The sequence below is a fragment of the Hylobates moloch genome, unplaced genomic scaffold (genome assembly GCF_009828535.3).
Source record: "Hylobates moloch isolate HMO894 unplaced genomic scaffold, HMol_V3 SCAFFOLD_1, whole genome shotgun sequence".
In the NCBI taxonomy this organism is placed as follows: domain Eukaryota; kingdom Metazoa; phylum Chordata; class Mammalia; order Primates; family Hylobatidae; genus Hylobates; species Hylobates moloch.
The window spans coordinates 161846248-161873423 of NW_026652276.1; the positions used below are offsets into that span (position 1 = coordinate 161846248).

General features: G+C 37.1%; 1 protein-coding gene across 5 annotated transcripts in view; it reads right to left on the reverse strand.

Annotated features, from left to right (window-relative positions):
• The window catches only part of MIOS (meiosis regulator for oocyte development), a 46117-nt gene extending 19657 nt beyond the window's left edge, over nucleotides 1-26460 (reverse strand). For 2 of the 5 annotated variants that reach the window (XR_004371040.2, XM_032760803.2), the window contains exons 1-8: nucleotides 26272-26451; nucleotides 25207-25304; nucleotides 19543-20876; nucleotides 19116-19214; nucleotides 9397-9651; nucleotides 6543-6712; nucleotides 3818-3883; nucleotides 2815-2973 (exon numbers count right to left, since the gene is read on the reverse strand). Coding sequence is in view for 4 of the 5 variants with exons in the window: in XM_032760803.2 (XP_032616694.1) it covers nucleotides 2815-2973; nucleotides 3818-3883; nucleotides 6543-6712; nucleotides 9397-9651; nucleotides 19116-19214; nucleotides 19543-20836 (2043 nt within the window). In the remaining variant the exon portion in view is untranslated. The other 3 variants (XM_032760813.2, XM_032760821.2, XM_032760830.2) reach the window with 3 other exon arrangements.
• Between the last annotated feature and the right edge of the window lie 716 nt (nucleotides 26461-27176).

A 27176-nucleotide genomic window follows, 5' to 3' on the forward strand; every position in this document is an offset into this window, starting at 1 on the left:
GCACAATAACTGAAATGAACAATTCCCTGGGAAGTTTAACAGCAGATAGAGGTGATGGAATAAGTTAACAGAATCAACAAATCTGGGCCGGACACAGTAGCTCACGCCTGTAATCCCAGCACTTTGGGAGGCCGAGGCGGGCAGATCACTTGAGGACAGGCATTTAAGACCAGCAAGGCCAACATAGTGAAACCATGTCCCTGCTAAAAATACAAAAAATTAGCCAGATGTGGTGGCACATGCCTGTAATCCCAGCTACTCGGGAGGCTGAGGCATGAGAATCACTCGAATGCTTGAACCTGGGAGGTGGAGGTTGCAGTGAGCCAAGATTGTGCCACTGCACTCCAGCCTGCGTGACACAGCAAGACTCTGTCTTAAAAAAAAAATAATAAATTAACCAATTTGAAGAATAGTGGGAAAAAAACATGGAAGGAAAAAGAATAGAGCCTCAGGCACCTACGAACACTATGAAGTGGTTTAATACATATGTAATAAGAGTCCTAGAAGAAAAACAGAGTAAGATTGAGGCAGAAAAAAATATTTAAAGAAATAATATCCCTGTACTTCCCAAATCTGCTGAAAAACAGACTTGCAGATCCAAGAAGCTCAGTGAACCACAAACAGGATAAAATGAACCACAACCAGGCACATAAAGCTCATACTACTGAAAAATCAAAGATACAGGAAAAATCTTGGAAGAAACCCAAAAAGATTATCCTATATATAAATAATAGAAAACATTTTATTGATGGTTGCAAGGAAAACAAATTTACTTAAACATTAAAAATCAGAATGTAGGCTGGGCGTGGTGGCTCATGCCTGAAATCCTAACACTTTCAGAGGCTGGGGCGGGTGGATCGCTTGAGGTCAGGAGTTCGAGACCAGCCTGGGCAACATGGTGAAACCCCATTTCTGTCAAAAATACAAAAAATTTAGCCAGGAGTGGTGGCGTGAACCTGTGGTCCAGCTCCTTGGGAGGCTGAGGTGGGAGGATTGCTTGAGCTCGGAGGCTGCAATGAGCTGAGATCCATCCCAGCCTGGGTGAGAGAGAGTGAGACCCTGTCTCAAAAAAAAAAAAAAAAAGCCAACGAAAAATGAAATATCACAGACAGGGAAACAAGCATAAGAACAGCTGATTCTCATCAGAAACAACAGAGGCCAGAAGACAGTGAAACTACATCTTTAAAGTGTTGAAAGAAAAAATAAGGGTGAAATAGACATTTTCAGTTAAAATTTGAGAGAATCTGTCACCTATATTACAAGGAATGCTATAGGATTTACAGAAAGGAAAAAGAATGCCAGGAATGGTAAATAAGTGAATAAATATAAAAGCCCATGTTTTCTTTTCATAATTTACATAAAAGACAAATGCCTGTTAGAAAAAACACTGTAAGTTGGAGTATATAATATCTGTAAAAGTAAAATATATGACAGTAGGACAAAGGAATGGATGTGTAAATGAAATCACACTGTTGTGACATTTGTGACGCATGAAGTAAAACCCAGAAAGTGTCAGAGTGACATAAGAAAGGGTAAAGTAGAAAGAAAGCATGATGTGTCAGGTGAGAAATGTGAAGTATGAGGGGGTAAAATGTTGACTTTGATGAGTTGAGGGATGCATATTGTTAGACCCACAGCAACATCTTTTAAAAAAGATAATGAAAAGAGATATAGCTAAAAAGCCAATAGAGGCAATAAAATGAAACACGGAAATATTAACCCAAAATAAGGTAGGAAAGGAACATAGGAACAAAAGGAAAAAGGACAAACAAAACGGAAAACAAATAGCAAGATGGCAGACTTAACCATGACCATATAAATGTAAATGAAGGAAACACTTCAATTAAAGGCAGCAATTATCAGACTGGATTTTAAAAAAGCAAGATCTGTATTGTCTGCATTTTAAATATATTTTATAAATCTTGGTAAGAAGTTACTAACTCATTTGCACTCTGTAGCCATTCTATAGCCATATATATACAGTTTAATTTAAAAGACATAATTTTATTTCAGCAAGAAAAAATGTTATAGAAGGGTACTTTTTCTTCCATGGGCAGTGGCTTGATACATTAGACTAGTTTACTTTGTGGTCTGTGGGCTAGTATCTCTATATATACACAAGGTGCAGTGGGAGAGGGGGCATTTTCCTGTGTTTACCCAGTACACAGTATGCTACCATATTGTGATATGAGGATAAGGGCAGGAAAGAGGAAGGTACCAACACCATGTAAGGATAAGATCAGCTGGAGGGCTACAGGAAATCTCAGGAGAATACTCTAAATTTTACCATTATTTCCAGCAAAAGTAAAGTAGATAGCAATCTATGCCTGGAATCTGTTTTTAATCACTGGACAGTAAAAATTGAGAAAATATAGATAAATTGGTTACCTCAAATACCCCCATTGATAATAAAAAGAGAAAATGAAAGCTGAGAGCTGTGGTATAACTAGACTTCAGCACTTCAAGTAAGACTATAGTTGAGATCAAGAAAAGGCAATCTTTCTTGTAGAAGATGCAGTTATGTCAACAATTGGAGAAACTGAAGAGTTTCTCTGTTCCATTTGAGCTTTACATAAATTCAGATGCAGTCAAGACTGGCCCTTCTCAGACTGAAAGGAAAAACTGGATAACTCAATGAAGAGGCTTAGGGACAGTAAGATAAGGCACAAGTCTTCAGTAGATCAACTGATTAGGTTAAAACTAAATGCCTTCTAAAGATTCTAAGCAAGCAAAAGTGCATATTTACTTTCAACTGAGGAAAGAAAATATAGAATATTGTTACTTTTTTAAAAGCTGCTGTCAAACTGCACTGACCTGTAACATACAGTAACTTGCTGTTTGAACATCTCCAGTTCTATCAACATAACTCTCCATTAAGTCCACTCCATCTTTAGTAAGGCCTGTAAGCAAAATTCCTTCCAAATTTCCAGCCTCTTTCATTTCATTGGTCAACTTTTCGATGTATCTATTTAACTGGAAAATGTAAAGTGATTTTTCTAAAGCAATCTGTTTCACTATGTATTTTGTACTTCAAAACTACTACATTTTGAACAATTTCATTCCTAATGGAAAACATTTTAAAACAAAAGACTTTACTAAAATATAAATATGTAACTAAGAAGCCTGCATCTATTACAAATTTCAAAGCAATATCCATAATCATTTAAAATATTTTAAAAAGGCATTTACTATGTTGATAATTAATCCATAAAAGAACTACAGATGGTTTATTATTTTAAAGAGAATTGTCCACATTACTCTGAGAAGTTTTTGCTGTCTATCATAGTAGTATGTAACAGAATCACAAAATCTGGAGTTGGAAGGGAACTTTAAGATCATCAAGAATAACCTCCTTTAGGTCTTCCCTGACTTCAACCCACTCCAAACTCTTGCCAAGATTCCTCCGTATTTCCCCAGCATTTTTCATTATTATAGTACTTGGCATATAGTATTACTAGTTGTTTACATGCATTTCCCCGTCATTATATACACAGCATAGGCATTTAGCATTGTTTAATGTATTAAAAATGAGGAACCCTTTCATAGCATCACTAAGAGGTGAGTTTAACATCTTTACCTACTAACTAATCTTACCCTCCAAAGAAGAAATATACTAAAATATTGTCAGTATTCTAAACAAATAAATTTAGTTATGGTAGACATTTTCAAAATATTTTTATCTAATAAATTCTTACCATACTTTTTAGAAGAATTAGCTTATCAATCTCATACATATGTAATTATAAAGACTAGTTTCTTACATAATTGTGACAGTATATATTAATTACTTCAAATGTGGAATTAAATCAGTTTTCACCTGAGTATCACTAAGGAATTTACAAGCAAATGCCACTCTGTCACGTACTGCAACTTTGTTTTCATACTGGAAAGAAGAGAAAAAGCAAGGAGTTACTTCCAGGCGCACTGGTTTTAAATTTTTGCAGAGACTGAACGTTTTATATAAATAAAATGAATACGTTTATTTCCAAATTTATTAATAAGTTATATTTATCTTGCACAGCCATTAATTGCCTGAGATGCCTTTCTTGATGTAACTCTCAGGAAATTCAGCAATAAGGTTTTGTCCTTGCAAAGTAAAAATTTACCTTTTAAACACTAGCCAAATTCAGTTTTTAAAAATCCAGGTCAGTCTTACACAACTCCAATATAAAACATAAGCAATGATGTACAGTATATCAAATTTAAGATGCCACATAATCTTTCCATCATAGGAATTAATTTTAGAGAACTAAGGAAATCTTTCCTTGGCTACTAAGTTAATCAGTAAATCTAAGAAATTTGTGAAATGGCCACACCAGTACACAATTTAGAAGAACAACAATATACGTTTCCAAGTACAAAGTGACAAGTTTTAAAACATAAACAGACACACTCCTGTAGCTAAAGTTGTTATATAGGTGGTTTGTGGCAAAGATTTCAGAGGCATTATAATAACTAAAATTTTTGTAAACTCGTCAATATCATGAAACACTTTTGAAATATATTTACTACAAATGTAGGAAGGTACAATTAATTTTGTAATTTGTAAACATAATTTAAGGGTGGAAAAAAGATCCAATTTCCACTGAAGTCATCCTATGAAAATTTTACTTTTTTAACCGTAAGATCACTTCAGTTGATACCTATATCTTATCATATTTTTTCTATAAGATATGGTTTTGCCCTAAAGAGAGAACATATTTCATATAACTAGATTTAACTCTTAGATTCAGTTGCATATGTTACAAAATTTTGATCTGGAAAGGGTTTTAAACATTATTCTGTCCCATTTTACATCTCGGGAAAGTAATAAAAAAGTTAACTGAATGGCTATGGTAAATGGGGCAGAGCAAGGAGTCAGGCCTGTATTTTCTGACTTCCCAATTCAGTACTTTTCACATTCTTACTATTAACATTTTTTAAATAGAGCAACATTAATTATAATTATTTATACATAAAGTATAACTAAATACATAAATGAAACAGCTTGGAAATATGAACTTCGTACTCAAGATGAGTGTTATCTAATAACTCAAATTTATGTATAGCAAAAGAAGGATACCGGGGCAGGGCATGGTGGCTCACACCTGTAATCCCAGCACTTTGGGAAGCCAAGGCAGGTGGATCATTCAAGATCAGGAGTTCGAGACCAGAATTGGTATTTCTGGCCAACATGAGGAAACCCCGTCTCTACTAAAAGTACAAAAATTAGCCGGCATGGTGGTGCATGCCTGCAGTCTCAGCTACTTCGGAGGCTGAGGCACGAGAATCACCTAAACCCAGGAGGTGGAGGTTGCAGTGAGCTGCCATTGCGCCACTGCACTCCAGTATGGGTACAGGGCAAGATGCTGTCTCAAAAACAGCAACAACAACAAAAAAAAAAAAGGGAAAGAAAAGTACTTATTATGGGTCACTTAACTTAAAATACAGAAATTTAATATTTAAACAATATACATCTTTATCAATTCAAAAGTTAACAATCCACTTGTTTATCTAGTCTCTATCATTCTCTAACACTTCCTGAAAGTATTATTTTATCTCTTCAAGATACATTTAAAGTCTTCTGTTTAACAAAAAAGATTAATTACATTTAAAAAATAAACAGTCTTAGCATTATATACATTAATTTGAATTGGTCAGAAAAGTTCAATAGTAATTTATTAAAAGTAATAAAGTACATAAAGTGCAAAATACACATTTATTAAACATTTCATTAAGCTGCTCCAATAAAATACATATTTTTACAAATTCTTAGGGACTAATACTTAAATCACTTACTCAAGAAATGTATAATTGATAAGAAATGGTATAGTAGGAAACACAGAAATGAATTTCAGTGTAGAAAGTTCTTCCCATTGCTAGAAAGAAGCCAAGTAGTGCAAAGAAAGTTGTAGTACTACTGTTTAGCTTAAAACCCAATAGCTAAAACTGGTAAGCAAATCTCACTTCATTCTTTCTTTCCCCATTTTGTGATAAAAAACCTATTTGATAGTATTATGATCACAGGTGGTTAAAACAGAAGAGAAAAAGAATAACACAAAGACCAAATAAAAAGCTGAAATAGTCCACTGTAAGTACTGTTATCATTCCTAACAGAAACCACAAAGACTAACTGGGACAAGATGTATGGCCACCTCCACCATAACTGATCAATAATCATGAGTTGTTTTATTTAACACACACACACACACGTGCATGTGTGCAGTGTATTTAAACAGCGAATATATTTTTATGTTTACATAGCTGTAGATTTCTACAGCTCAGTTCTTAAGCTAAAGGATAAAATCTTTATTCCTTCTATATCTGTAAATTATATTAAAACCATAAAAATCAAATCCAGTTTGGTATCAGTTAACTAACTCTAGGACGGGAATCACACTCAAGAAGAGCTGCTAAAAAAAAAAGCCCAAGATGCCTTATTTTAAATAACATATGCATCAAAATATAATATTTTATGCAACAGACATTTGAAAATTTTAATAAAGTTAGATAAAAACTCCTATCTTAATTCAAAGGAAGATCTCAAAATCAAGTTAGCTTACCAAAACTCCATCATAAGATCCTGTTTCACTTGTCAGAAATGCAAACATGACACACAAATACGGGTTGTTCAGTTGTAATCGCAGTGTGCTACACATTTCTCTCCAAAGGGAGTTCTTCTCATCCGTATAACCCGATAAAGCCATTGCTACCACATTGAGATTCAGATCTCCTGCATATTAAAAACAGCCAGCTAATCAAAGTGATCAAAAGCTTAATAGCTCTTCTACATTTCTTAAACCATAAATACAAATCAGAGGGTGACTTTTACCCTCAGAAAAATGAGCTCAGAGAATAAGGGTTTTGGGCTGCTCTGCCTATGGAGTAGCCATTCTTTTAATTCCTTTACTTTCTTAATAAAGTTGCACCTTACTCTAAAAAAAAAGGGAGGGGGGATTCGGGTTTTGATTCAGACTGGAAAATTTGGCAAAGACAATAAGCAAAACATTTCTATCCTTATAAAACTCATGCCCATGTGTGCAAACTCTGTGCAGGAAAGCAGATCTTTTAATTTTCAAGTTCTCAATCCAGGCAGGGTCTTATATATGTTATTCCTGTATATGTTCCCATATATGTATGTTATTGCTTACTAAATGAAGAAAAGTGAAGTCATCCTATCAGAATCACTGTCAACTTAAACAAGTTTATTAATGCAAAGGTATTTCAAAAACACTTATAGTAAATATTGCATCTCAAGACTGCAATATTCGACATCATTTTATTTTCCTATTCCTAAATATATAATGCAGATACTTACGTATATAAGTGTCAATGCAAAGTGCAGAAAGTAGTATTTCAATACTTTAATTACAGTATTACACTTACAATTTTTCCAGGACAAAATGAACTATAAGAATTACCACAGAACTGCATTTAGACCCATTTGCAACAAAGCATTTGTTACCAATAGTCTTTTAAACATTTGTTCTTAGCAGTTTAGATGCATGCTGATAAGCTGCTAACTTTGCCTTCAGCAGTATGGCTGCCTAGTCTTCTAACCTAAGTTCAGCTTCAAAAGAAAAAACTGAATTTTCCTTTAACTTTCACTTTTAAGTATTTTCTACACTTATATATAAGTTTTCTTAATCTATTTCTTGATTCTAATCTTTTTCTTTCTTTTCCAAATAAAGCAGTGTTTCCCACTTTATGTTCTTAACAGCTTTATATTCCTCATTTCTTTTTTTGACAATGACATTTTTAATGTGCAACAAAAAAATGAATCCAGAATTCTACATTCAGTGAAATTATTTGTCAAAATTAAGGTGAAGCAATAGCCTCACTGACCTTTCTGAATTACGTGGTATAAACCACACAATTTTAAAAGTCTCATGTTATAATCAACTGATCAGATCAATGCTGCCAGAAGAATCTTCTTGTAGGTGTATGTACCCCAAAACTTAAAGTATAATAATAATAAAATTTAAAAAAGAAAAATACACTTACATTTTATTTTTTATTTTTAATTATTATTATACTTTAGGTTTTAGGGTACATGTGCACAATGTGCAGGTTTGTTACATGTGTATCCATGTGCCATGTTGTTTTGCTGCACCCATTAACTCGTCATTTAGCATTAGGTATATCTCCTAATGCTGTATATTCCTCATTTCTATAAACATTTTCCCAAGTTATTTTGTGCTTGCTTCCTTTGCCTAATACATTAGATTTAAGGTCTTTTAAAATAAAAATAAAAATAGCAAAGAAGTATCTTTGGATTTTGTATAGAACAATTTACTTCTAAATGGAAAAGAATGTTTGACTCAGAGAAGTCTTCTCTTCAGTCCTTAGAATCACTGGAAAGATACATTTTCCCTATTGTTAGTAAGGGTGTTTAAATCGACCACCAAATTTCCCAGGTACACAAGATAGGAAAGTATCACCCTTTCAAATTATAGCAAAATTATAATTAGAAATGGCTTTAAATATCAATTCTTTTTTCCATCATCACCTATTTTCTATTGCACTCTTAAATGAGGAAGACTTTTGTTAGAGCAAAGGTGAAGGAAAAGATGCCAATCTGAGCAAAACATTAACTATTTTAAGACTACAAAAAAAAATTACAGTGAATTTCATGTTTTTCTCTATGCTACAGCTGAACTATAATGGTTTCAAAATGGACCAGCAAGTAAGGATTCAGTATTCTGAATATTCAAAAATTATTTTTTAGGTGTACTAAAGACCAATAGCTATATATATTTTAGTTATTTCCAAGTGAAATATTCCTGATAAGAAGAAAAACTCTGAGGTTTTGTACTAGGATTTGTTTTTCTGAGGATCCTCTGGCAAAATGCCAGAGTAAAAAAACCTTATTTCTTTCTTTTTAAAAAATACTAAATGAAAACTGTATTTTAATCGCCAGACTCAAGAAACATTTTTGAAGATCAAAGTATGCTTTTTATAAGAATTTGTATTAGCCTAAATAAAAGTGTCATTCGGAGTTTCTTAAAGGTCAAACAATAACCATCCCAAAGAAAGTATAAACTAAAACACTCAAATATGGATCATAAAAATACTTGTAGGCTAAAGTAGTCCTAATCTTTAAGAAAATATATTTTTAAAAATGTTATGTGAACTATCTTTAAGAGAAAACATTGAAAATGGACACACTTGAGCACTCCTTATATTATACCAACATTTAAGACACATCTTTGTTTTTACAGACCTAAACCAAGGCATAAGAGATGAGCTAAGTATTTACTGTTATAGATATACTGCTGTGTTAATTTTCTCCTCCAACAAAAATTAAATGAAAATTTTAAGTGATTGGATATTTGAAAATTATTAGCCTCTTTAAAAGATTCTATGAACTGCTAACATCTTAGATTATAACTAATATCTTAGTTTATAACCTAATACCTTTTTCGGAAGATGCCCCTTCATTCAGGATTTGGATTGCTCGGCGAATATCCAAGTTGAACAATGCCACAGCAGCAGCTCTCTCCCATTCCCCTTCTTGTACAAGGGAGTTCAAAAATGGCCCCACGTCTACATCCGTTCCTTTCTTTATCCACCCACAAAGCTGTAAAGCTAAGATTCTCTCTTCATTTAAATTTTGAATATCACTTTGCTTATCCAACCCACTCCAATTATGTCTGCTGCTTTCCACCATTCCTAAAAACAGAAAACATTTTTATATTGTTTTATTTCAAAATATATTTGGAAAATAAGTCAATTTTACAGAGAACTATGTTGACACATTTAGAATATTTAACTTCTTGGCCATAATTTTATGATAGTGTAAATATGAAATATGCCACAAACACAACATATTTTGCATGTTTCTAAGTACAGTAGCTCCTTGAGTTACCAAAGAACTACTGAAATAAGAGCAAATGCTCAGATGGACTAAACTGAGTTACTGCTTCAGAGAAAGCTGCCTGGCCACCTAATCTAAAATAGATACACCTGTTATTATCTCACTCACCACCCATTGTTTCCTCTATTTCCTTTAGCACTTAACATGTGCTCCCATTTATTAATTTATTTTTCAGTCTTATCTCTTCTCCCAGTAGCACATAAGCTCCAAAAGGGCAGGTGTCTTGTCTGTTTTATTCACAAGGTATCCCTACTGTCTGAAATCCAGTAGAAGTGCTCTTGCTTTCTTCCTTCTCTCTCTGTACATTAAAAACAAGATCACAGACTTCAAAGTACTTTGAAAGTTTAAGGTAAGTAATAACTTTAAAATATAATGGGACTAACTTGAGGGCTATTTTTCCCCTTATTAAATCAGAAAACTTCATTTCTCATTCTTTTTTCAGAACAAACCCTTGCCTTCATGTAGCATTATTTACATTGCAATCAAGGCAGTTGATCCTAATGGCATGGTAATTTCACTTAGGATGATAGTGCCAAATAAAGTCAAAACGAATAAAGATGACACTTAAGAACTATAATAACAAACTCTTAAATGTTCTAGAAAGTTTTACCACCAAAATTGTCATTATATAATTATGTTTTTTAACAAAAAGGATTTTCAGAATAAACTAAATTATGAATTAGGCAACATGAATGTCCAACATTACCAACTTTTTATTTTTTGTAATAATTTACATTTGTAATTTATAGTAATTATACATTTATATATTTACATCTAATACTGCAATTATACATTTATAAATAACTAGATCAGCGGCAAACAGATAGTTTCTAGAATTCCTCATTCAACTTGTTGGTTGTAGGCAGAACTGTTAAAAAGTGCTGCATTCCTGGCCCGCCCCCCCCCCCCCCCCCCCCCCCCCCCCGTAACCACACTCTTGTGTAAACCCCTCCCCTTGTGTACAGGTAGAATCTGTAACTTGTCTCGAGATAACAGAATACAGCAGAGGTGAAAGCATTTTGCAGATATAATTAAGGCCCTTACTCAGTTCACTGAGTGAATCAAGGGAAGATTATCCTGTGTGGGCCTGACCTAATTAAGTAAGTCCTTTGAAAGACAGTCTAGAGGTAAGAGAGTAGCAGCAGGAGACAGATCTCCTGCTGATGATCTTGAAGATGTAAAAGCTGCTGTGCTGTGAGAGGGTCTGTGAGAAGGCCACGTGGCAAGGAACTGTGAATAGCCTCTAAGGAGCTGAGAGCAGCCTCTGGCCATTAGCCAGCAAGAAAATGGTTACCTCAGTGCTACAGTTGCAAGGAACTGAATTCTGCCAACAACTCCATGAACTTGGAAGAGCGCTCCAACCTCTAGAAATAAATATAATTTGGCTGATACCTTCTGGTTAGCCTTTCTGAGACTCTGAACAGAGGACCCAGCTAAGGTGTGCCCAGACTCCTGACCCATGGAAATGACGAGATAGTTAATGAATGAAAATACACTACCAAAGTTAGTTTAGCTATAGTCATTCTGGTCAAGGAATTAAAGGCATAAACAAACACAAGCAAAAATAAGAAAATACTAAAAACTTAATTGTCATTTGCAAGTTAAATTACATATATAAAATTTTTCTTTTTTTTTTTTTGAGATGGAGTCTTGCTCTGTCACCCAGGCTGGAGTGCAATGGCGCGCAATCTCGGCTCACTGCAACCTCCGTCTCCCAGGTTCAAGCGATTCTCCTGCCTCAACAGGTGCACACCACCACATCCGGCTAATTTTTGTATTTTTAGTAGAGACCAGGTTTCGCCATGTTGGCCAGGCTGGTCTCAGGACCTCAGCCTCCCAAAGTGCTGGGATTACAGGCATGAGCCACCGTGCCCAGCCTATTTTTACTCTTTCCAAGTATTCAGACTAAATGATTTTTTCTTTTTTTTTTTTTTTGAGACGGAGTCTCGCTTTGTCACCCAGGTTGGAATGCTGCGGCGCGATCTCGGCTCACTGCAAGCTCCGCCTCCCGGCTTCACGCCATTCTCCTGCCTCAGCCTCTCCGAGTCGCTGGGACTACAGGCGCCCGCCACCACGCCCGGCTAATTTTTTGTATTTTTAGTAGAGACGGGGTTTCACCGTGGTCTCGATCTCCTGACCTCGTGATCCGCCCGCCTCGGCCTCCCAAAGTGCTGGAAGAAAAATTTTAGGCCGGGCACCGTGGCTCATGCCTGTAATCCCAGCACTTTGGGAGGACGAGGCGGGTGGATCACCCGAGGTCAGGAGTTCGAGAACAGCCCGGCCAACATGGCGAAACCCGGTCTCTACTAAAAATACAAAAATTAGCCGGGCGTGGTGGTGTGCACCTGCAGTCCCAGCTTCTCGGGAGGCTGAGGCAGGAGAATCGCTCGAACCTGGGAGGCGGAGGTTGCAGTGAGCTGAGATCGCACCAGCTTGGGTGACAGAGTGAGATTGTCTCTTTAAAAAAAAAAAAAAGGTAAAATAGTACATAGTCAAAGGTCTAAACTGTCTTTTATACCTAATTCATACTTTTAAAAACCTTGTGTGAGGCCAGGCACAGTGGCTCACGCTTGTAATCCCAACACTTTGGGAGGCCGAGACGGGCGGATCACGAGGTCAGGAGATCGAGACCACGGTGAAACCCCGTCTCTACTAAAAATACAAAAAATTAGCCGGGCGTGGTGGCGGGCACCTGTAGTCCCAGCTACTCGGAGAGGCTGAGGCAGGAGAATGGTGTGAACCCGGGAGGTGGAGCTTGCAGTGAGCCGAGATTGTGCCACTGCACTCCAGCCTGGGCGACAGAGCGAGACTCCGTCTAAAAAAAAAAAAAAAAACCTTGTGTGATTATCTGATTTTAGGGTGTGGCAAGTCTAAAATATTATGCATGTTAGTACATATTTTAAATTATATCCGACTGCTTTATGAAAAAGTTTCAAGATGTGTTATTTGTAAAATTTTGGAAATTCAAAAAATAGTTAAATAATTCCACTTGAAGTTACTTATTTTTAACCTGACTATTGGAAACTATTGCCAATTCAGGTCAAGGAGTTAAGAGGAAACTTCCAAAAAGTTTTCTTACTTTAACAGCACTTCCTACCCACTAAAAAGAAGCAGCATGCTACTTTATTTGCAACTATGAGGGGAGTCAGCCTAAAGACAAAATCACTTTTAGCTTATGAAAGTGGATTTTTAAGGACTATAATGTGAAAACTTTTAGCGATTAATGATAAAAGTTAATAAAACACTTATTTAAAAAATTAAAACATTCATTCTGAATAACAAATTTAAATTGTCAGGGCAGAATGCAGTCATTTAATTTTAGGTAGAGGCTGAGATGTATTATAAGGTGTGTATTTTCATATCGCTCCTATAAATTTTGGATTTAAAGCTGGTATTTAGTGATAATACAATTTTAAAGCAGGTGAGCAAAAATCAGCAATTTATTTTTCAAATGATTCCTTACAGCCTAATAATATAATAATATTCTAATTTCTTAAGAGTTTTTATTTTATAGAAATCATGTCATGGAACAGAATAGAGAACAATACAGTCACGAGTTGATTAACAGAAGGGATACCTTCTGAGAAATGTGTCATTAGGCAATTTCGTTGTTGTATGAACATCACAATGTACTTACACAAACCTAGATGGTATAGCCCACTACACACCTGGGCTACATGGGCCTGTTGCTCCTAGGCTATAAAGCAAGCTTGTCTAACCCACAGCCCAGGACAGCTCTGAATGCGGCCCAACACAAATTTGTAAACTTTCCTAAAACATTATGAGATTTTGGGGGGATTTTTTAAAAACTTTTTTATTTTTAGCTCATCAGCTATCATTAGTGTATTTTATGTGTGGCCCAAGACAATTCTTCCAATGTGGTCCAGGGACCTCTGCTTTACAGCAAGTTACTGTACTGAATACTGCAGGCAACTGTAACACAATTTTAAGTATTTGAATACCTAAACACAGAAAAGGTAAAGTTAAAATACAGTATTAAATCTTATGGGGCCACCATTATATATGCGTCGATTGTTAACAGAAATGTCATTATGCAGTAGATGACTGAAAATGAATTCAAAGAGGTCACTGCTAGGAGGTGGAAATATTAATAACTCCTGCATGTTAAGAACATGGTTATTGTATCACATATTTTTTCTGCTTAGAGATCCTTTTATTGATAACTATGCTACAGTTGATTATCAGAATTATCAAATAAGCAATATGATGTCGGCATGGGTTTTAACTTATAGTTATGAGTTTAACATATATATAAATTTTTAATATATCTCTGAAAATGAAGTAAAATATATTTATGCATGTTATGTAACACTAAAGTAACAAAATTGTATCTCCTAAATTTGAGACTGTCCTATATATAAATAATAGAAAACGTTTTACTGATGGCTGCAAGGAAAACAAGTTTATTTAAACATTAAAAATCAGGATTTAGGCCAGGCACGATGGCTCATGCCTGTAATCCCAGCACTTTGGGAGCCCGAGGCAGGCAGATCACTCAAGGTTAGGAGTTTGAGACCAGCCTGGCCAATGTGGCAAAACCCTGTCTCTACAAAAAATACAAAAATTAGCCAGGTGTAATGGCATGCGCCTGTAATCCCAGCTACACAGGAGGCTGAGGCACAAAAATCACTTGAACCCAGGAGGTGGAAGTTGCAGTGAGCCAAGATTGTGTCACTGCACTCCAACCTGGGTGACAGAGAGAGAGACTCTGTCTCCAAAAACAAAAATTAGGATTTAAACATTTCTTTCAAATCAGCAATCAGACACTATGCTCTTTGTAGCTACTAATTTGTTTCATTTTAGTATCTATGTAGTAACTAAGCAATACAATTATCCAGTTTATAAGAAATCCTAGCTATTTTGCCCCTTGAAGTCATTTTGCATAGACAAATTCTCAGTTCTCTAGATTAGATTTTACCTTTTTGTTTGTTTTAAAAAAAAAGAGAGACAGGGTCTCTATGTAACCCAGACTGGTTTCAAACTCCTGGGCCCAAGCGATCCTCCTACCTCAACCTCCTGAGTAGCGGGAACTGTAGAGTTTACTCTTTAAGCATGAAAAATATTCTTTTCATGATGGATTAAAGCAGGCCAATATTTTTTATACAACTTTCTGCCATCTTAAAAGGAAGGAATTATACCTACTAATAACACTGTGAACTTGCTATACATGTCTGTAGAAGAGATTCCCTCAATAGCATGCATTTTTCTCATTCTGGTTGATTTAAACACTTAGCCCATTCAGTAAACTAGCCTCAGTTCCTTTGCTTCCTTATCTCCAGTGGTCTACACCTCCAAGACTTTAGGTACTCCTTTCACAGCCACACTCGAAACTGTCCTCCTCCAAAAGACCTACTTTCTAACCACAACCACGTAGCCTTCCAAAAATCTCACTTCCTTATATTTTTCACAACCTCGCAGTGTCTTCACCACTATTATTTTTACTTATCAGTCTTATCCTGTCTTCATTTTCATCTCTATCCAAATAAGATCCCAAGGGTCAAGTGAATCACTCTCTTGCCAATATATTTAATTATCTTGCCCTACTGTCCTTTATTCTACCTTCTGGTAAAATAATGTTACCCAGTAATCCTCCCCTGTTTCTCAAGACAGCTGTCTCTCCTCTTCTCCATATCCTCTTCCTACAACCTCCCTGCTCCTTCTCAACAGGAGCCATAAAATGGGAAATCCCTCAGCCTCTGGTTATTGAAACTTAAACATCCTGCATACGGCATCCTTTTCCCCTTTCCTCTGGCAAATGTGGAGGTGTGCACCCTTGTATCTAAAGCTAAAGAAACCTGTGCTCTGGATCCCATTCCCTCCCATTTCTAGGAACTTTGCTTCATTCTCTTCTCTCTGCATCTTTAACCTCTTTCTATGGGCTTCCTCCAATTAGCATTTAAACATGCTTAAATTAATCCCATCTTGAAAACAAAAATAAAGCAACACAAAGCTCCTGGCTCCAGATTTGTCTCCTCCTATTCAGTATCTTTTGGTCCTCCTTTATATAGTCAAATTCCTTGAAAAAAGTATTTATAATCGATGACTTCATTTCCTCAACCCACTCTGAATTTCTAATATAACTGCAATTTGCTATCCATACCACCAATGAAACACCTTCTCCTAGTCCTAAATTCATTGAGTCCTTTTTAGTTCTTATTTGGCTGGATCTGAAGCATGGAGCACCGGACAACTGACCTCTCTTCCCTCGTCCACATGAATGTATATTAGGTTGGTGCAAAAGTGATTGCAGTTTTTGTCATATAGATCTTTCTCCTACATCTCTCGACAATCTGCCTCAGTCTCCTTTAAGCCATCTCTTTCTTACTCCAAACAACTCCATCTACTCTATCAAATATCATTTATTTCTAACATACATTATATTCCTCCCCTGGGCTTTGAACTCATATCCTATTGCCCAAAGGACATCTCTACCTAAGCATCTTGATTTCAACTTGCTCCAAAATAAACCCAAATACTCTTCCTGTGTTATTCCTAATTAACATAATTAAAATTAACTAGTTTCCCAAACTAAATATATGTGTGCTATCTTTGACTTTTCCATCTTCTCCACCCCTTTATCTAATTAATCATTAAATTTTGTCCTATTCTCTAATGTATCCACATTTCTCTAGCTCCTCTGCTACTAACCTTGGTAAGGATAGCATCACGTCTTGCCTCCTTGCAGCAGGCTTCTATCTGGTATCCCTACTATCAATCTTGATCCTTTTAAAAACACAAATCTGTCACAAATCCATCTGTTTCCCTGTCTTACAAGATGAATCTCCCTAAATTCTTAACATGATTTCTAAGTCTTTCTTGAGTTAGCCCACTGCTTACCTTTCTAGCCTCCATTCTTTCCTCACTTTCTCTCTCATGCTCTGTTCCAGCCATAATAATGTGCTATGCTCTCTACCCTCTGGGTCCACTGCACATGCTGCTCCCTGTCTGGACCTTGTCTTTAACTGCACCTCCTCTGAGAAACCTCTAATCCCTGCAACCAGATTAGGAGTCCTTCCTGTAATTAACTGTCTGTTCTTCCCTATGTTGTAACTGCCAGCTTGTCTATATTTTAAACTAGAATATAAACTCCTCAAGAGCAGGGATGACATTGATCCTGCTCAATCTCCATGAAGGAAGAGATTTATGTATCTTCTTGAGAGTTATTTCTCTAGTTCCTAGGATAACTCCTGGCATATAGCATGCATGTAATAAATACTTGCTGAATGAATGAGCTTACTTCATATTGTAGTTGTAAAAATTAAAGTAACATGGGAAAAGCAATTAATTCATAGCAAGCACTTATACATATACTATTTGTTACCAAAATTCAAATTTAGCTGTATGCTCTAATGAACTTGTGTATTAGGTTACTGTGGACAAGATGGCTCAATGTGTTGACTTACCATGTGTTGATATTAGAGATACGATTAGAGGAAAAGGTATGGCCAAATAAAACAGAAGACTGAAATCTAACAGTGGCATATTTGACAGTATTTCTCTACTTTTCACTTTTGGGTAGTAGAAACAAAAATATCTATACCAAACAAAACAAAAAGCTGAAAACCTAGCAATGAGAGAATGATGAATGAGGAAATCTTTCCAACAGTAGTCTTTCTTTAGTCTGGGTAGAGACTATTTTGACACAGGGGTGGGATACTCAGTTTGTCTCTAGTGCACCAGAAACGTAAACATATTACATTTTCCCCTTTTGCTTTTCCTCAGAGGTTGGCTTTTCCTTAAAATATATCAAAATACAAAAAACACAATAACCAACCTCTAAATAACTGAGTGCAGTGTGGCCTGATCTACTATATAGCTAAGACACTATAAATTCTATAAACTTGGTGTTTAATTCTTTGTAGCAATAGGCAATGGCTCTAAAATCATGAACCATGGTACCAGGTTCATTTGTGGGGGTAAAACAGTATGTGTGCCCTTTTACCTATGTTAATAAAAACAGCAGCTTCTAACTAAACTTATTCATTTTACTATTTATAATAAAGGTTACTTTTTTTGGTGGAGGGCTAATACAAAAACAATAAAATCAAACTGATCAGTAAGTAGTCTACTGCATCTTTCAGTAAAGTGAACCAAAGTAATTTGAAAGACCTTAAAAAAACACTATGATGTAACAGTTTAATTAAAACACTTAACCTACTCTAAAATATTTTATTATTTTGTATTTTGTTTGTATGGTATTGATACAAGCTCCGTAAAAAATCAAATTGGATTTACTACTTCTATTACTGCTCTTTGACTAAATAATGTTAACTACTTTTCTAACAGCTTGACTTGGGCCCAAATTTGACTTACCAAAAGCTAGAGAACGAATCCTAGATCACAGAGATACAGGTTGAGCATCCCAAATCTGAAAACTGAAATCCAAAAGGCTTCAAAATCTGAAACTTTCTAAGTGCTAAGATGATATTGAAAGGAAATGCTCATCAGAGCATTTTGGATTTCAGAATAGGGATGGTCAATCTCTAAGTATATAACGCAAATATTTCAAAATCTGAAAATATCTGAAACACTTCTGGTCCCAAGCCATTTTGGATAAGGTATACTCAACCTACAATTCTAATATAACCCATTATTCAATTCCAGTAAAAGAACAGGAACAACTGTTTAAAGCAGTCAGAAAAAAAAAAATTTGGTTTTTGTCACTTTTACTTTATTCTTTAATAGTTTACCATACCAATTTTCAATCCTACATTAACTCACACATTAATTCATTCACTAATTAACCAAGGACTATATCGGGTATAATTCCTCCAGGTTAGGCCATATTTCATATCACACTCCTTGCTGTTAGATGGCTCAATGAAAGTATTTGGGAAGCAAAATAAAAAGGGATCTCCTTCAATTAGAGATCTTTTTAGTTTTTAAGAAGCAAAATGTTGCAATAAAACCTGAACTAACAATCAGTAACCTATAAATTGTCTAGTGTAAAACCTCTCAAAGTGGGTTTTCAAAAAAATAACATTGAATAAACGTGTGAATAGATTTAAGAAGATCAACATCACTTCAGAGAATTACGACTGCCTGCAAAAAGGGGTTTGGATATAAATACAAGTATGCATTTAACTTAGCAATACACTGAAATATCCAATCAGAAAACAAAAAAAAATTATGTACATGATCCTGAAATAACTAGATAATTTCTGCCAAATGATAGGGGGCAAAATAAAAGTACAAAAGTTATAAGCATATTGGAGAAAATGAAATAGAATTTTCTTACCCAACGATGACTTTACAATTGATTTAATTCCTGCATAAACCAATGATACTTTGTTGCCTGGAGATTTCTGATCCATATCTTCTGTGTATTGCTTCATAAGTATTTAAATGCATAGGAAATACTAGTGATGCATAACAAAATATTTCAAAGCTAAATTTATTTTGATTTGGAGCCAATTCATAATAAGTATCAGTGTAAATAAGGTGGTTCGACTCTATTGCAGAGATACACTTTTCTTCCTCCTACACAATCTACAAAGCAGTATTTCAAGTTCAAAAGTTTAGAACAATTTTACTTTATAATGTTAGTATTATGTAACTTGTATTTGTATATAAAATATTCAGCATATTTACAGACTGACCTTTCAGCAAACTTCAAGAACATTTCTACCTGATTCACCTCACAAAATTCACAATGAAAAGGATATAGTGCAGAGTATACCAGAGTGACTTGAGCTGTGGATCTTCATTTCCAGCTAAAATGTGGTTCCTCCACACATGCTCTGTATCAAGTCCATACCTCGATAAAGCCCGAAGACGCATCTTCGTTGCTATATCTTTTTCTAAAGAATTATCATTTTCTTCTTCCGTACATTCATATAAATGACGACCACAAGCCCACATTAAAGATGTAATTGGGCTCCAGGCAAGAGATATCCTTTCAAAAACAGTGAAGTCAGACATTGTTCGGTTGGGAGTTACAACTATCATTCGATTTTGACTTGTTGGATGCCATGCAAAGGAAGCAATGTAATTGTCACAAGGTTGCACACTTCTTTCAATTATTGTGGGTTCAGTTTCATCCCCAATGGGAGTGGGTGTATGCTGCATATCATACAATCTAATAATATTACTATCCCTTGTTAAAGTGGCAAGTAGACCAGTCCTAGTGGGACACCATGCTACTTTTGTTAAGGGTTTTGGTTGCTCAGTCAATGTCAAAACTGGCTTCTCAAATTTTCTAAGATCCCATATTGCAACCTGACCTTCATAAAAGGAAGCAACACGATCGTGGAAATATGGGTCTACTGTCACACCCTGAACAGCTTTTGTATTTACGAACATCTTTTGGCTTGTATTTCGAAGATCAAATATAGCTAGGTTACGATGCATACCAGCAAGGAGAAGTTTCTGGTCTCGTGGAAGCCAACAAAGAGAAAGACAAGCGTCATTCTGTCCTAACTCATAAAGTGGTTTTGTTACTAATAATGTTGTTTCCGTTTCACCTGCTGAAAGTTTCACTTTTTCCATGGGAACTATATCAGGAGTATATTTGCTGCAGATATCCCATATTAGCACTGAAAAGTCAGCTCTGTGCTTATCTAAACCAGCAGCTAGCCAGTTACTATCCAGTGGATTCCAGGCAAGGGTATTACATTGTCGTGCATGTTTTGGAACAAACTCTTTTCCTATCAAATCTTTGAACTTTGAGTTATGATCTTGACCAAGGCTTGTAAGTACAACTCGACCATTTGCTTGTCCAACTGCCAGCAGACATTCAGGATCATAATTGAGATACCAGGCAACACATTTCATATAGGGTGTATCTGAATTTATTGACAGTAACGTAGCTGCAGAGTCTTCAGATAAACGTAAAGATCCAGCTTTGAGTTCTGAATTCACAGTAGATTCCACATGATAAAGACTTAGTTCTGAGTCACACACAACAAATCTATCAACCTGGTGTGGTGCCCATAAAATATCAGGTTTGGTACCGCTCATGTTTACTGATGTGATCAAAGGGTCCACTCAGATCCATTCACTGAAAATGTTTAAAAATAAAAAGTTTTAAAATATCAACAAAATATAATTCTTATGTTGAATAAACTATTCAGAAAGTCAGAAAATTCTCTATTCAAGAACCCTCTTTTTCAATATATTTGTATTTCTTCTATCTGCTATGAATTCAAGAAAATATTTATTGAAAAAAAGGAGAAAGAACAACCACTTCCAATAATATGAGCTGGTAGGAATCTGAGAATCCCATCCTGGCTATACTTCCCATGATCAATTATCTTAATTGCACTGTTACTAGTACCTTCAGCTTAACTTCAGAGTTATAACGACTTCAGTGTGGTAAGCAAATTAATAAGTATTATCCCTTTGAAGGGGGGAAAACTTATGAATCATGTTCCTAAGCAATAGTTTAAAGCAGCACTGCCCAATAAAACTTTCTGCAGTGACAGAAATGTTCCATGTTCATGCTGTCCAATATGGTAGCCACTAGCCACATGTAGCTACTGAGCACTAGAAATGTGACTAATTCAAATTTTAAATCTTAATTTTAACAAATTTTAATATAAATAACCATATGTGGTCATCGTAATGAACAATGGAGATTTAAAGTACAATGTCATACTAAGATAGCGGTTTCTTCAACTTTAGTAATAAGCATCAGCCTCGTATGGCAGAATAAACACTGGAATGTACAGAACAAACCTGAGTTCTAGTCCTAGCTCTGCCATATATTAGTTATATGCCTCAGAAAAGTCATTGTGTGTGGGGAACCCCTTTGTTTTCTCATCTACACAACGTAGGAGCTGGTTTAGATTAGTATTTCCCAAACTTCAGTCATGTAACACTTATGCCATTAATATTTTTCTTTAAACTGACTCATTTTTAAAATCTGAAAATTGACTTTAATCTCTTCATAAGGTCCATGAATCACGGTATGCTATGCTAAATATATTTTTAACCTACACTGAAATATATAACTATTAAAAAGGCTTGATTGTGTTTTATCTACAAAGCATCCTGTTTATGACCAGTGGTATGCACACACCACACTCTGAGAAAGTGGATTAAGTGATCATTAGAGGCTCTTTCAGTTTTCGCTTCTACAAACTTTGAGTAAGTGTTAAAGTAGAATTTTTGAAAAAAATAAATATTCTAGCAGCAGAAGCACACAAACTAAAATAGCTATAGTTAAAAATGGTGTTTCAATAATTAAGTTGCCTACAAAAATTTAAATGCCTGTTTCTAACTGAGGCTGGCAAAAGGTAATAGATTCAAAATGAATGAACATACTTAAAATCTTCATTGCAATTGGCATCTGTACAACTCTGTTGTCAGTTCTCATAAGGTAAAGCTATGGTTCACTTACCTCTCTATCCTTAGTCTCATATATAGAGCCTGGCATAGACTCTATATTATACTAATCTAATAAATACTAATCTAATAAAGATACACTAAATAGTTCAACTCAAACATAATTGCTTTTCTTTTTTGATCTTGCAAAAGTTTCAGTTAGGAATTACCAGTCTAAAATTTCATAGACTCATATAATTTAGACCAGGGGTCCCCAACTCCCAGGGCCGCAGACCAGTTCTGGTCCCTGGCCTGTTAGGAACCAGGCCACACAGCAGGAGGTGAGCAGCAGGCAAGGGAGCTAAGCGTCATCTGTTATTTACAGCCACTCATCTCACACACTGCTGCCTGAGCTCCGCCTCCTGTCAGATCAATAGCAGTATTAGTTTCTCACATGAGTGCAAACCCTATTGTGAACCGAGCAAGAGAGGGATCTAGGTTGTGCATTCCTTGTGAGAATCTAATGCCTGATGTCACTGTCTCCTATCACCCCCATATGGGACCATCTAGTTGCAGGAAAACAAGCTAAGGGCTCCCACTGATTCTACATTACGGTGAGTTGTATAATTATTTCATTGTATAGTACAATGTAAATAAAGTGCACAATAAATGTAATGCGCTTGAATCATCCTGAAACCACATCCTCACCCCTCGTCCGTGAGAAAATTGTCTTCCATGACACCGGTTCCTGGTGCCAAAAAGGTTGGGGACCACTGATTTAGGAATTCTTATACTGATTTTATTTCCTTCTTTAGCATTTCTCAAGCCCAAGATCAATCATTTCAATATTCTTACTAGCACCCTCAATGTGTTCATTTCCTTGCCACTTTGGGTTTGCCTTTCCCCAGTCCTAGATCAACCCAATTATTTATCATCTTGTCTCCTCACTCAGGCTTCCAAGTGCTACCACACAGAGGATAGTCTCAAGCCTCTGAAAACTGTTTTCAGTAAATTAAGGTATACAACATATCTGGTGTGTGGTGCTGGAGGCTTTTCTTTTATTCTTCTTTCCCCTGGTCCTTCAGAAATTTTGCTTTATAGAATATCAGAGTAAAAATCTTTCTACAACACAACCTTGACCAGGCTATCCTTCCTTGCTTAAAACCCTCTAATGGTCTCCAGCTGCTCTTAGTATAACCTACAAAACCCTAAATGCTTTTGGTCTCTGCCTACTGCACCGGCCTTGTGGCACAACATTCTTGCTGTCCTTTTACACTGTCCTTTTCAATTCCTAGAGTGTACCCTCCTCCCTCATCACCATACCTTTGCAAATTATGTTTCCTCTGGTTAGAGCACAGTTCCTTGTTTTCTGGGCTAAGTTAATACCTGCTCAACCTTGACATCAACCACCCTCCATCCCCTCCCTAGTCGAGGTCTGGTTACTCAGACATACATTGTCATTAAACAGTATTCTTTCCCTTTAATCATCCATCTCTGTCTCTTCTACTGCATTATACACTCCATGAGAGCAGGTGAAGTATTTTTTGTGTTCCATTGTACCTCTAAGTCCCCAGTACAGTGCTAGGCACTTAGTAGGAAGTTAATAAACATTTGTTAAATAAATGCATGTGCTGAATGATCCCTCTGACACTTCTCACAACTGCTATCTCCAAGTTTTATCTATTTCCTCATGCTTCCACTTCTACCCTTCCTAGGAGAGGTTGGCTCCAGCCAAGATTTAAGTGTCTGCTATTATACTTTCATTTATTCTGTAACTATTGATTGGGCACCTTCTATGTTCTAGGCACGGTTATAAAGCTAGGAACACAGCAGCAAACATGAGCCGATGAAGTCTCTGGTCTAAAAAAAACCTGCGCTGTAGTGATAAAATTAAGTCCAACCTTAAAAAGAGTTTAAAAATTTAAGGAGGAGGAGGAAGAGGGGCACCTCATGTAACAGGAAGCAGCTATGACAGCAAAGAAGAGGAACAGATACTGCCAAATAAGGGTTCATACTCATACCCCCACAAACAAAGGAAATCTCTTAATTGGAGACATCATGAGATCTGGGCCATTTTCCCATCTCATTGAAAAATCAATGTTTAAACAAACACACTTTTTATCTAGGCTTTCATTCCACAACCCTACTCGTTATACCAGTGGTCTATGGTAAGCAATCTTGATGCCACATAGAAAAATCCATCTTACAAAACACAAAATATGGGTTTTAGCATAAAATTTAAAGCTTTGATTTACATGACTCTCAACGGAGAGTATTAGCATTTCTTCCAATATTATGCACCTAAAATACTTATATTGCCATCCACAAAATCTGATGACAGTAATTCATAAAGAATCAAAACTTGAGAAAAAAAGACTAGCTAATTCTTCTAATTTCACATAGGAGTAAAGTGAAGACCAGATGTTTGGGTGCTTATCCAAGGTGTCTCAACTTCCATCCTAGATTACTGCAAAGAGAAAGGATCAGTTACACAATATGCAAGGCGTGGTGCAAAATAAAAATGCAGGACCCCTTATTTAAAAATTATTTAAAACGTCAAGACAGTGATAGCAGACTGGCCATTAAACTAAGTGCTAGCCATTCTAAATGCTGGGCTCTGTGCTACTGCACAGGTTGCACATCGTAAGAGTAGCCCTGTATAGAGAGGTGCATCTATGTCCACCCTTTTAAGAAGTGTATTTTTTTCACCATCTGATATACAGGATAAACAGTTCCTTGCTCATGAACATACATCACCAAGAATCTGGTGTAAAGAAAACAATCTAGAGTCCGAAATCCTACAGCCATTCGCCAGCTCAGATCCTAACAAATCTTGTAATACTCCAAAACCATAAAACCGAGATAAAATCTATCCCATTTACATCTCACAAAGCTGTGACAATCAACTGAAATGAGCTCTTCACATCACACAGATGTTAGTATCACTACCATTCCCTTAATCAGCCCTGAAAGTTAATGTTTTTTCCAAATGTTGGAGACATTAAAAAATTAGGTGTAGAAGGGGTGCGGTTTGCAATAATTATAGCTTGTATTTATATCCTCACCTTTCAAGTTTAACAAGTCTCACTTCCCATCAGTGATTTCTCAGCAAAGGAAAGCCATGCTGATTCTGTGTTCATTCACCAGAATATTTGTAACAGCACTGTCCAAAAGAAATACAGTGTGAGCCACATGATTTAAAAATTTCTAGTAGCCACATGTAAAAAGTAAAAATAGGTGGAATTAAATTTAAAAACACATTTTATTTAGCCAACATATCAACAGCATTATCCTTTCAATATGTAATCAATGCAAAAATTATTAATGAGGATTGTTACTTTTTTTGGCACCAACTCTGGGAAATCCGATGTGTATTTTACACTTAACAGCACATCTCAATCCCATGTGGCTACTGGACAGTGAAGTCCAACACATTACAATAATACTAAGTGTACAAAGTATCCAATCACATGCTTTTTGATGTTGTCTTTTACTTTTCTTACCGCAGCAAATTACGAGAGCAGTTTCAAGAAATTTCCACCATCAGCATCTTCGAGGAGATGCACTGCACATATCCAAATTTCCCTTAAAATATACAAAAGGCCTGCAGAAGCAGTCATTTGCTAACCAATTCAGCAAAGTCCACAACATGTGTGAGGTTTCATTCATCTTCTTAAGGAATTTTCATTACTCGTATGAGAAGAGAACAGAGCTCACCGGGAGATAGGCCGTTTAAGAAGTATAGTATTTAAGAGGGTACAACGGGAACAGGGCACACTGCTATTCCAGGTAAAGAAGGAATCTTGAGTCCGACTCTCCCGCTCCAGGCACCTGGCTGAGCCTCCCAGGAAAGGCTGGGACGCTGCTCCCCACAAGCCTGCCGCGGCGAAGACTGCAGCGTGTTCCCTGAGCCCCGAGGAGGTCTCCGCAGGTCCCACGGCCACCCGCAGCCCCCGGTGGCTCCCGCTGAGGCCCGGCCGGCCGGCCGCCCGCCCGGCTCGATTACCCCACAGCGCGGAACGCGCTTCCCGCCGAGACGCCCGGGCCTTTCATCTAGGCTATCTCGGGCCCCTCGCTGCGGCCGCGGCGCTCCCGAGAGCCGAGACGCGGGCCGGGTCTCACTCACTGACCTGAGGTGGCAGCGCGGCCGCCACACAGCCGCTTCCGGCCGGGACACCGCCCCTCCCGCTGCAGGAGCCCGGACGCGGGCAAAATGGCGGCCGCGGCGGTGCGGCCCGTGTCCTGGAGCACTGGGCTGGGGCCCACGACCCCACCACCACGCCTGGAGGACGCGCAGCGGCGCCTCGGCCTTGGAAGGGGAGTTTCCCAGCGCGAGCCCCGCCCTTCCCCGCCCAGGAGGCGCCTCGGGGCGGGGTCACTGGCCGGGAGGCCCCGCCTTCCGCCCGAAAGCCACGGTGCACCCCCCAGGCCCTGCCCGTGGGTCCACAGGCCGGATACCCGGGTTCCTAGGCTGGGACTGCTTCTTAGAACCACTCTGTCGTTTTTAAGCAGGGTCACACACTCTAGCTCACTGGGTCCATTTTAATTTCTATTAAACTTTTTTTTTTTTTTTGCAAATGATGTAGTAGGAGATCCAAGGTATTTGGTTAATGATTTATTCACTCATTAGTCATTCCACAAACTTGTCTTGAGCACCTGTTATGTACCCAGCACTGTGCTGGAATGCTGAGGAGACAGGAGTGAAGTAAAAAGACAGGGTTCCGGCAGGAAACAGGCAAGGAGAGCCTTGACTTGGTAGGGCTAACACAGTGCTACACAGCAGGGACGCCCGCTCAGTGTCGGGGGTCAGCAAAGCTTCCTTAAGGACTACTAGGTTGAGACAAGAAGGATGAGTATGGGATTAGCCAGGAAAGGGAAAAGGGCAGTGGGAACTGGAAGAGAAGAGCCTTCTAGGACTGAGAAAGAGCAAGTGCTGGGTCAGGAGAGAGGACATAGCAGTGAGGAGGCAGTAGGTGTGGATGAATGAGCAGAGGAAGTGGGGAGAGATTAAGGTGCTGTCAGAAAGGGGTTGGAA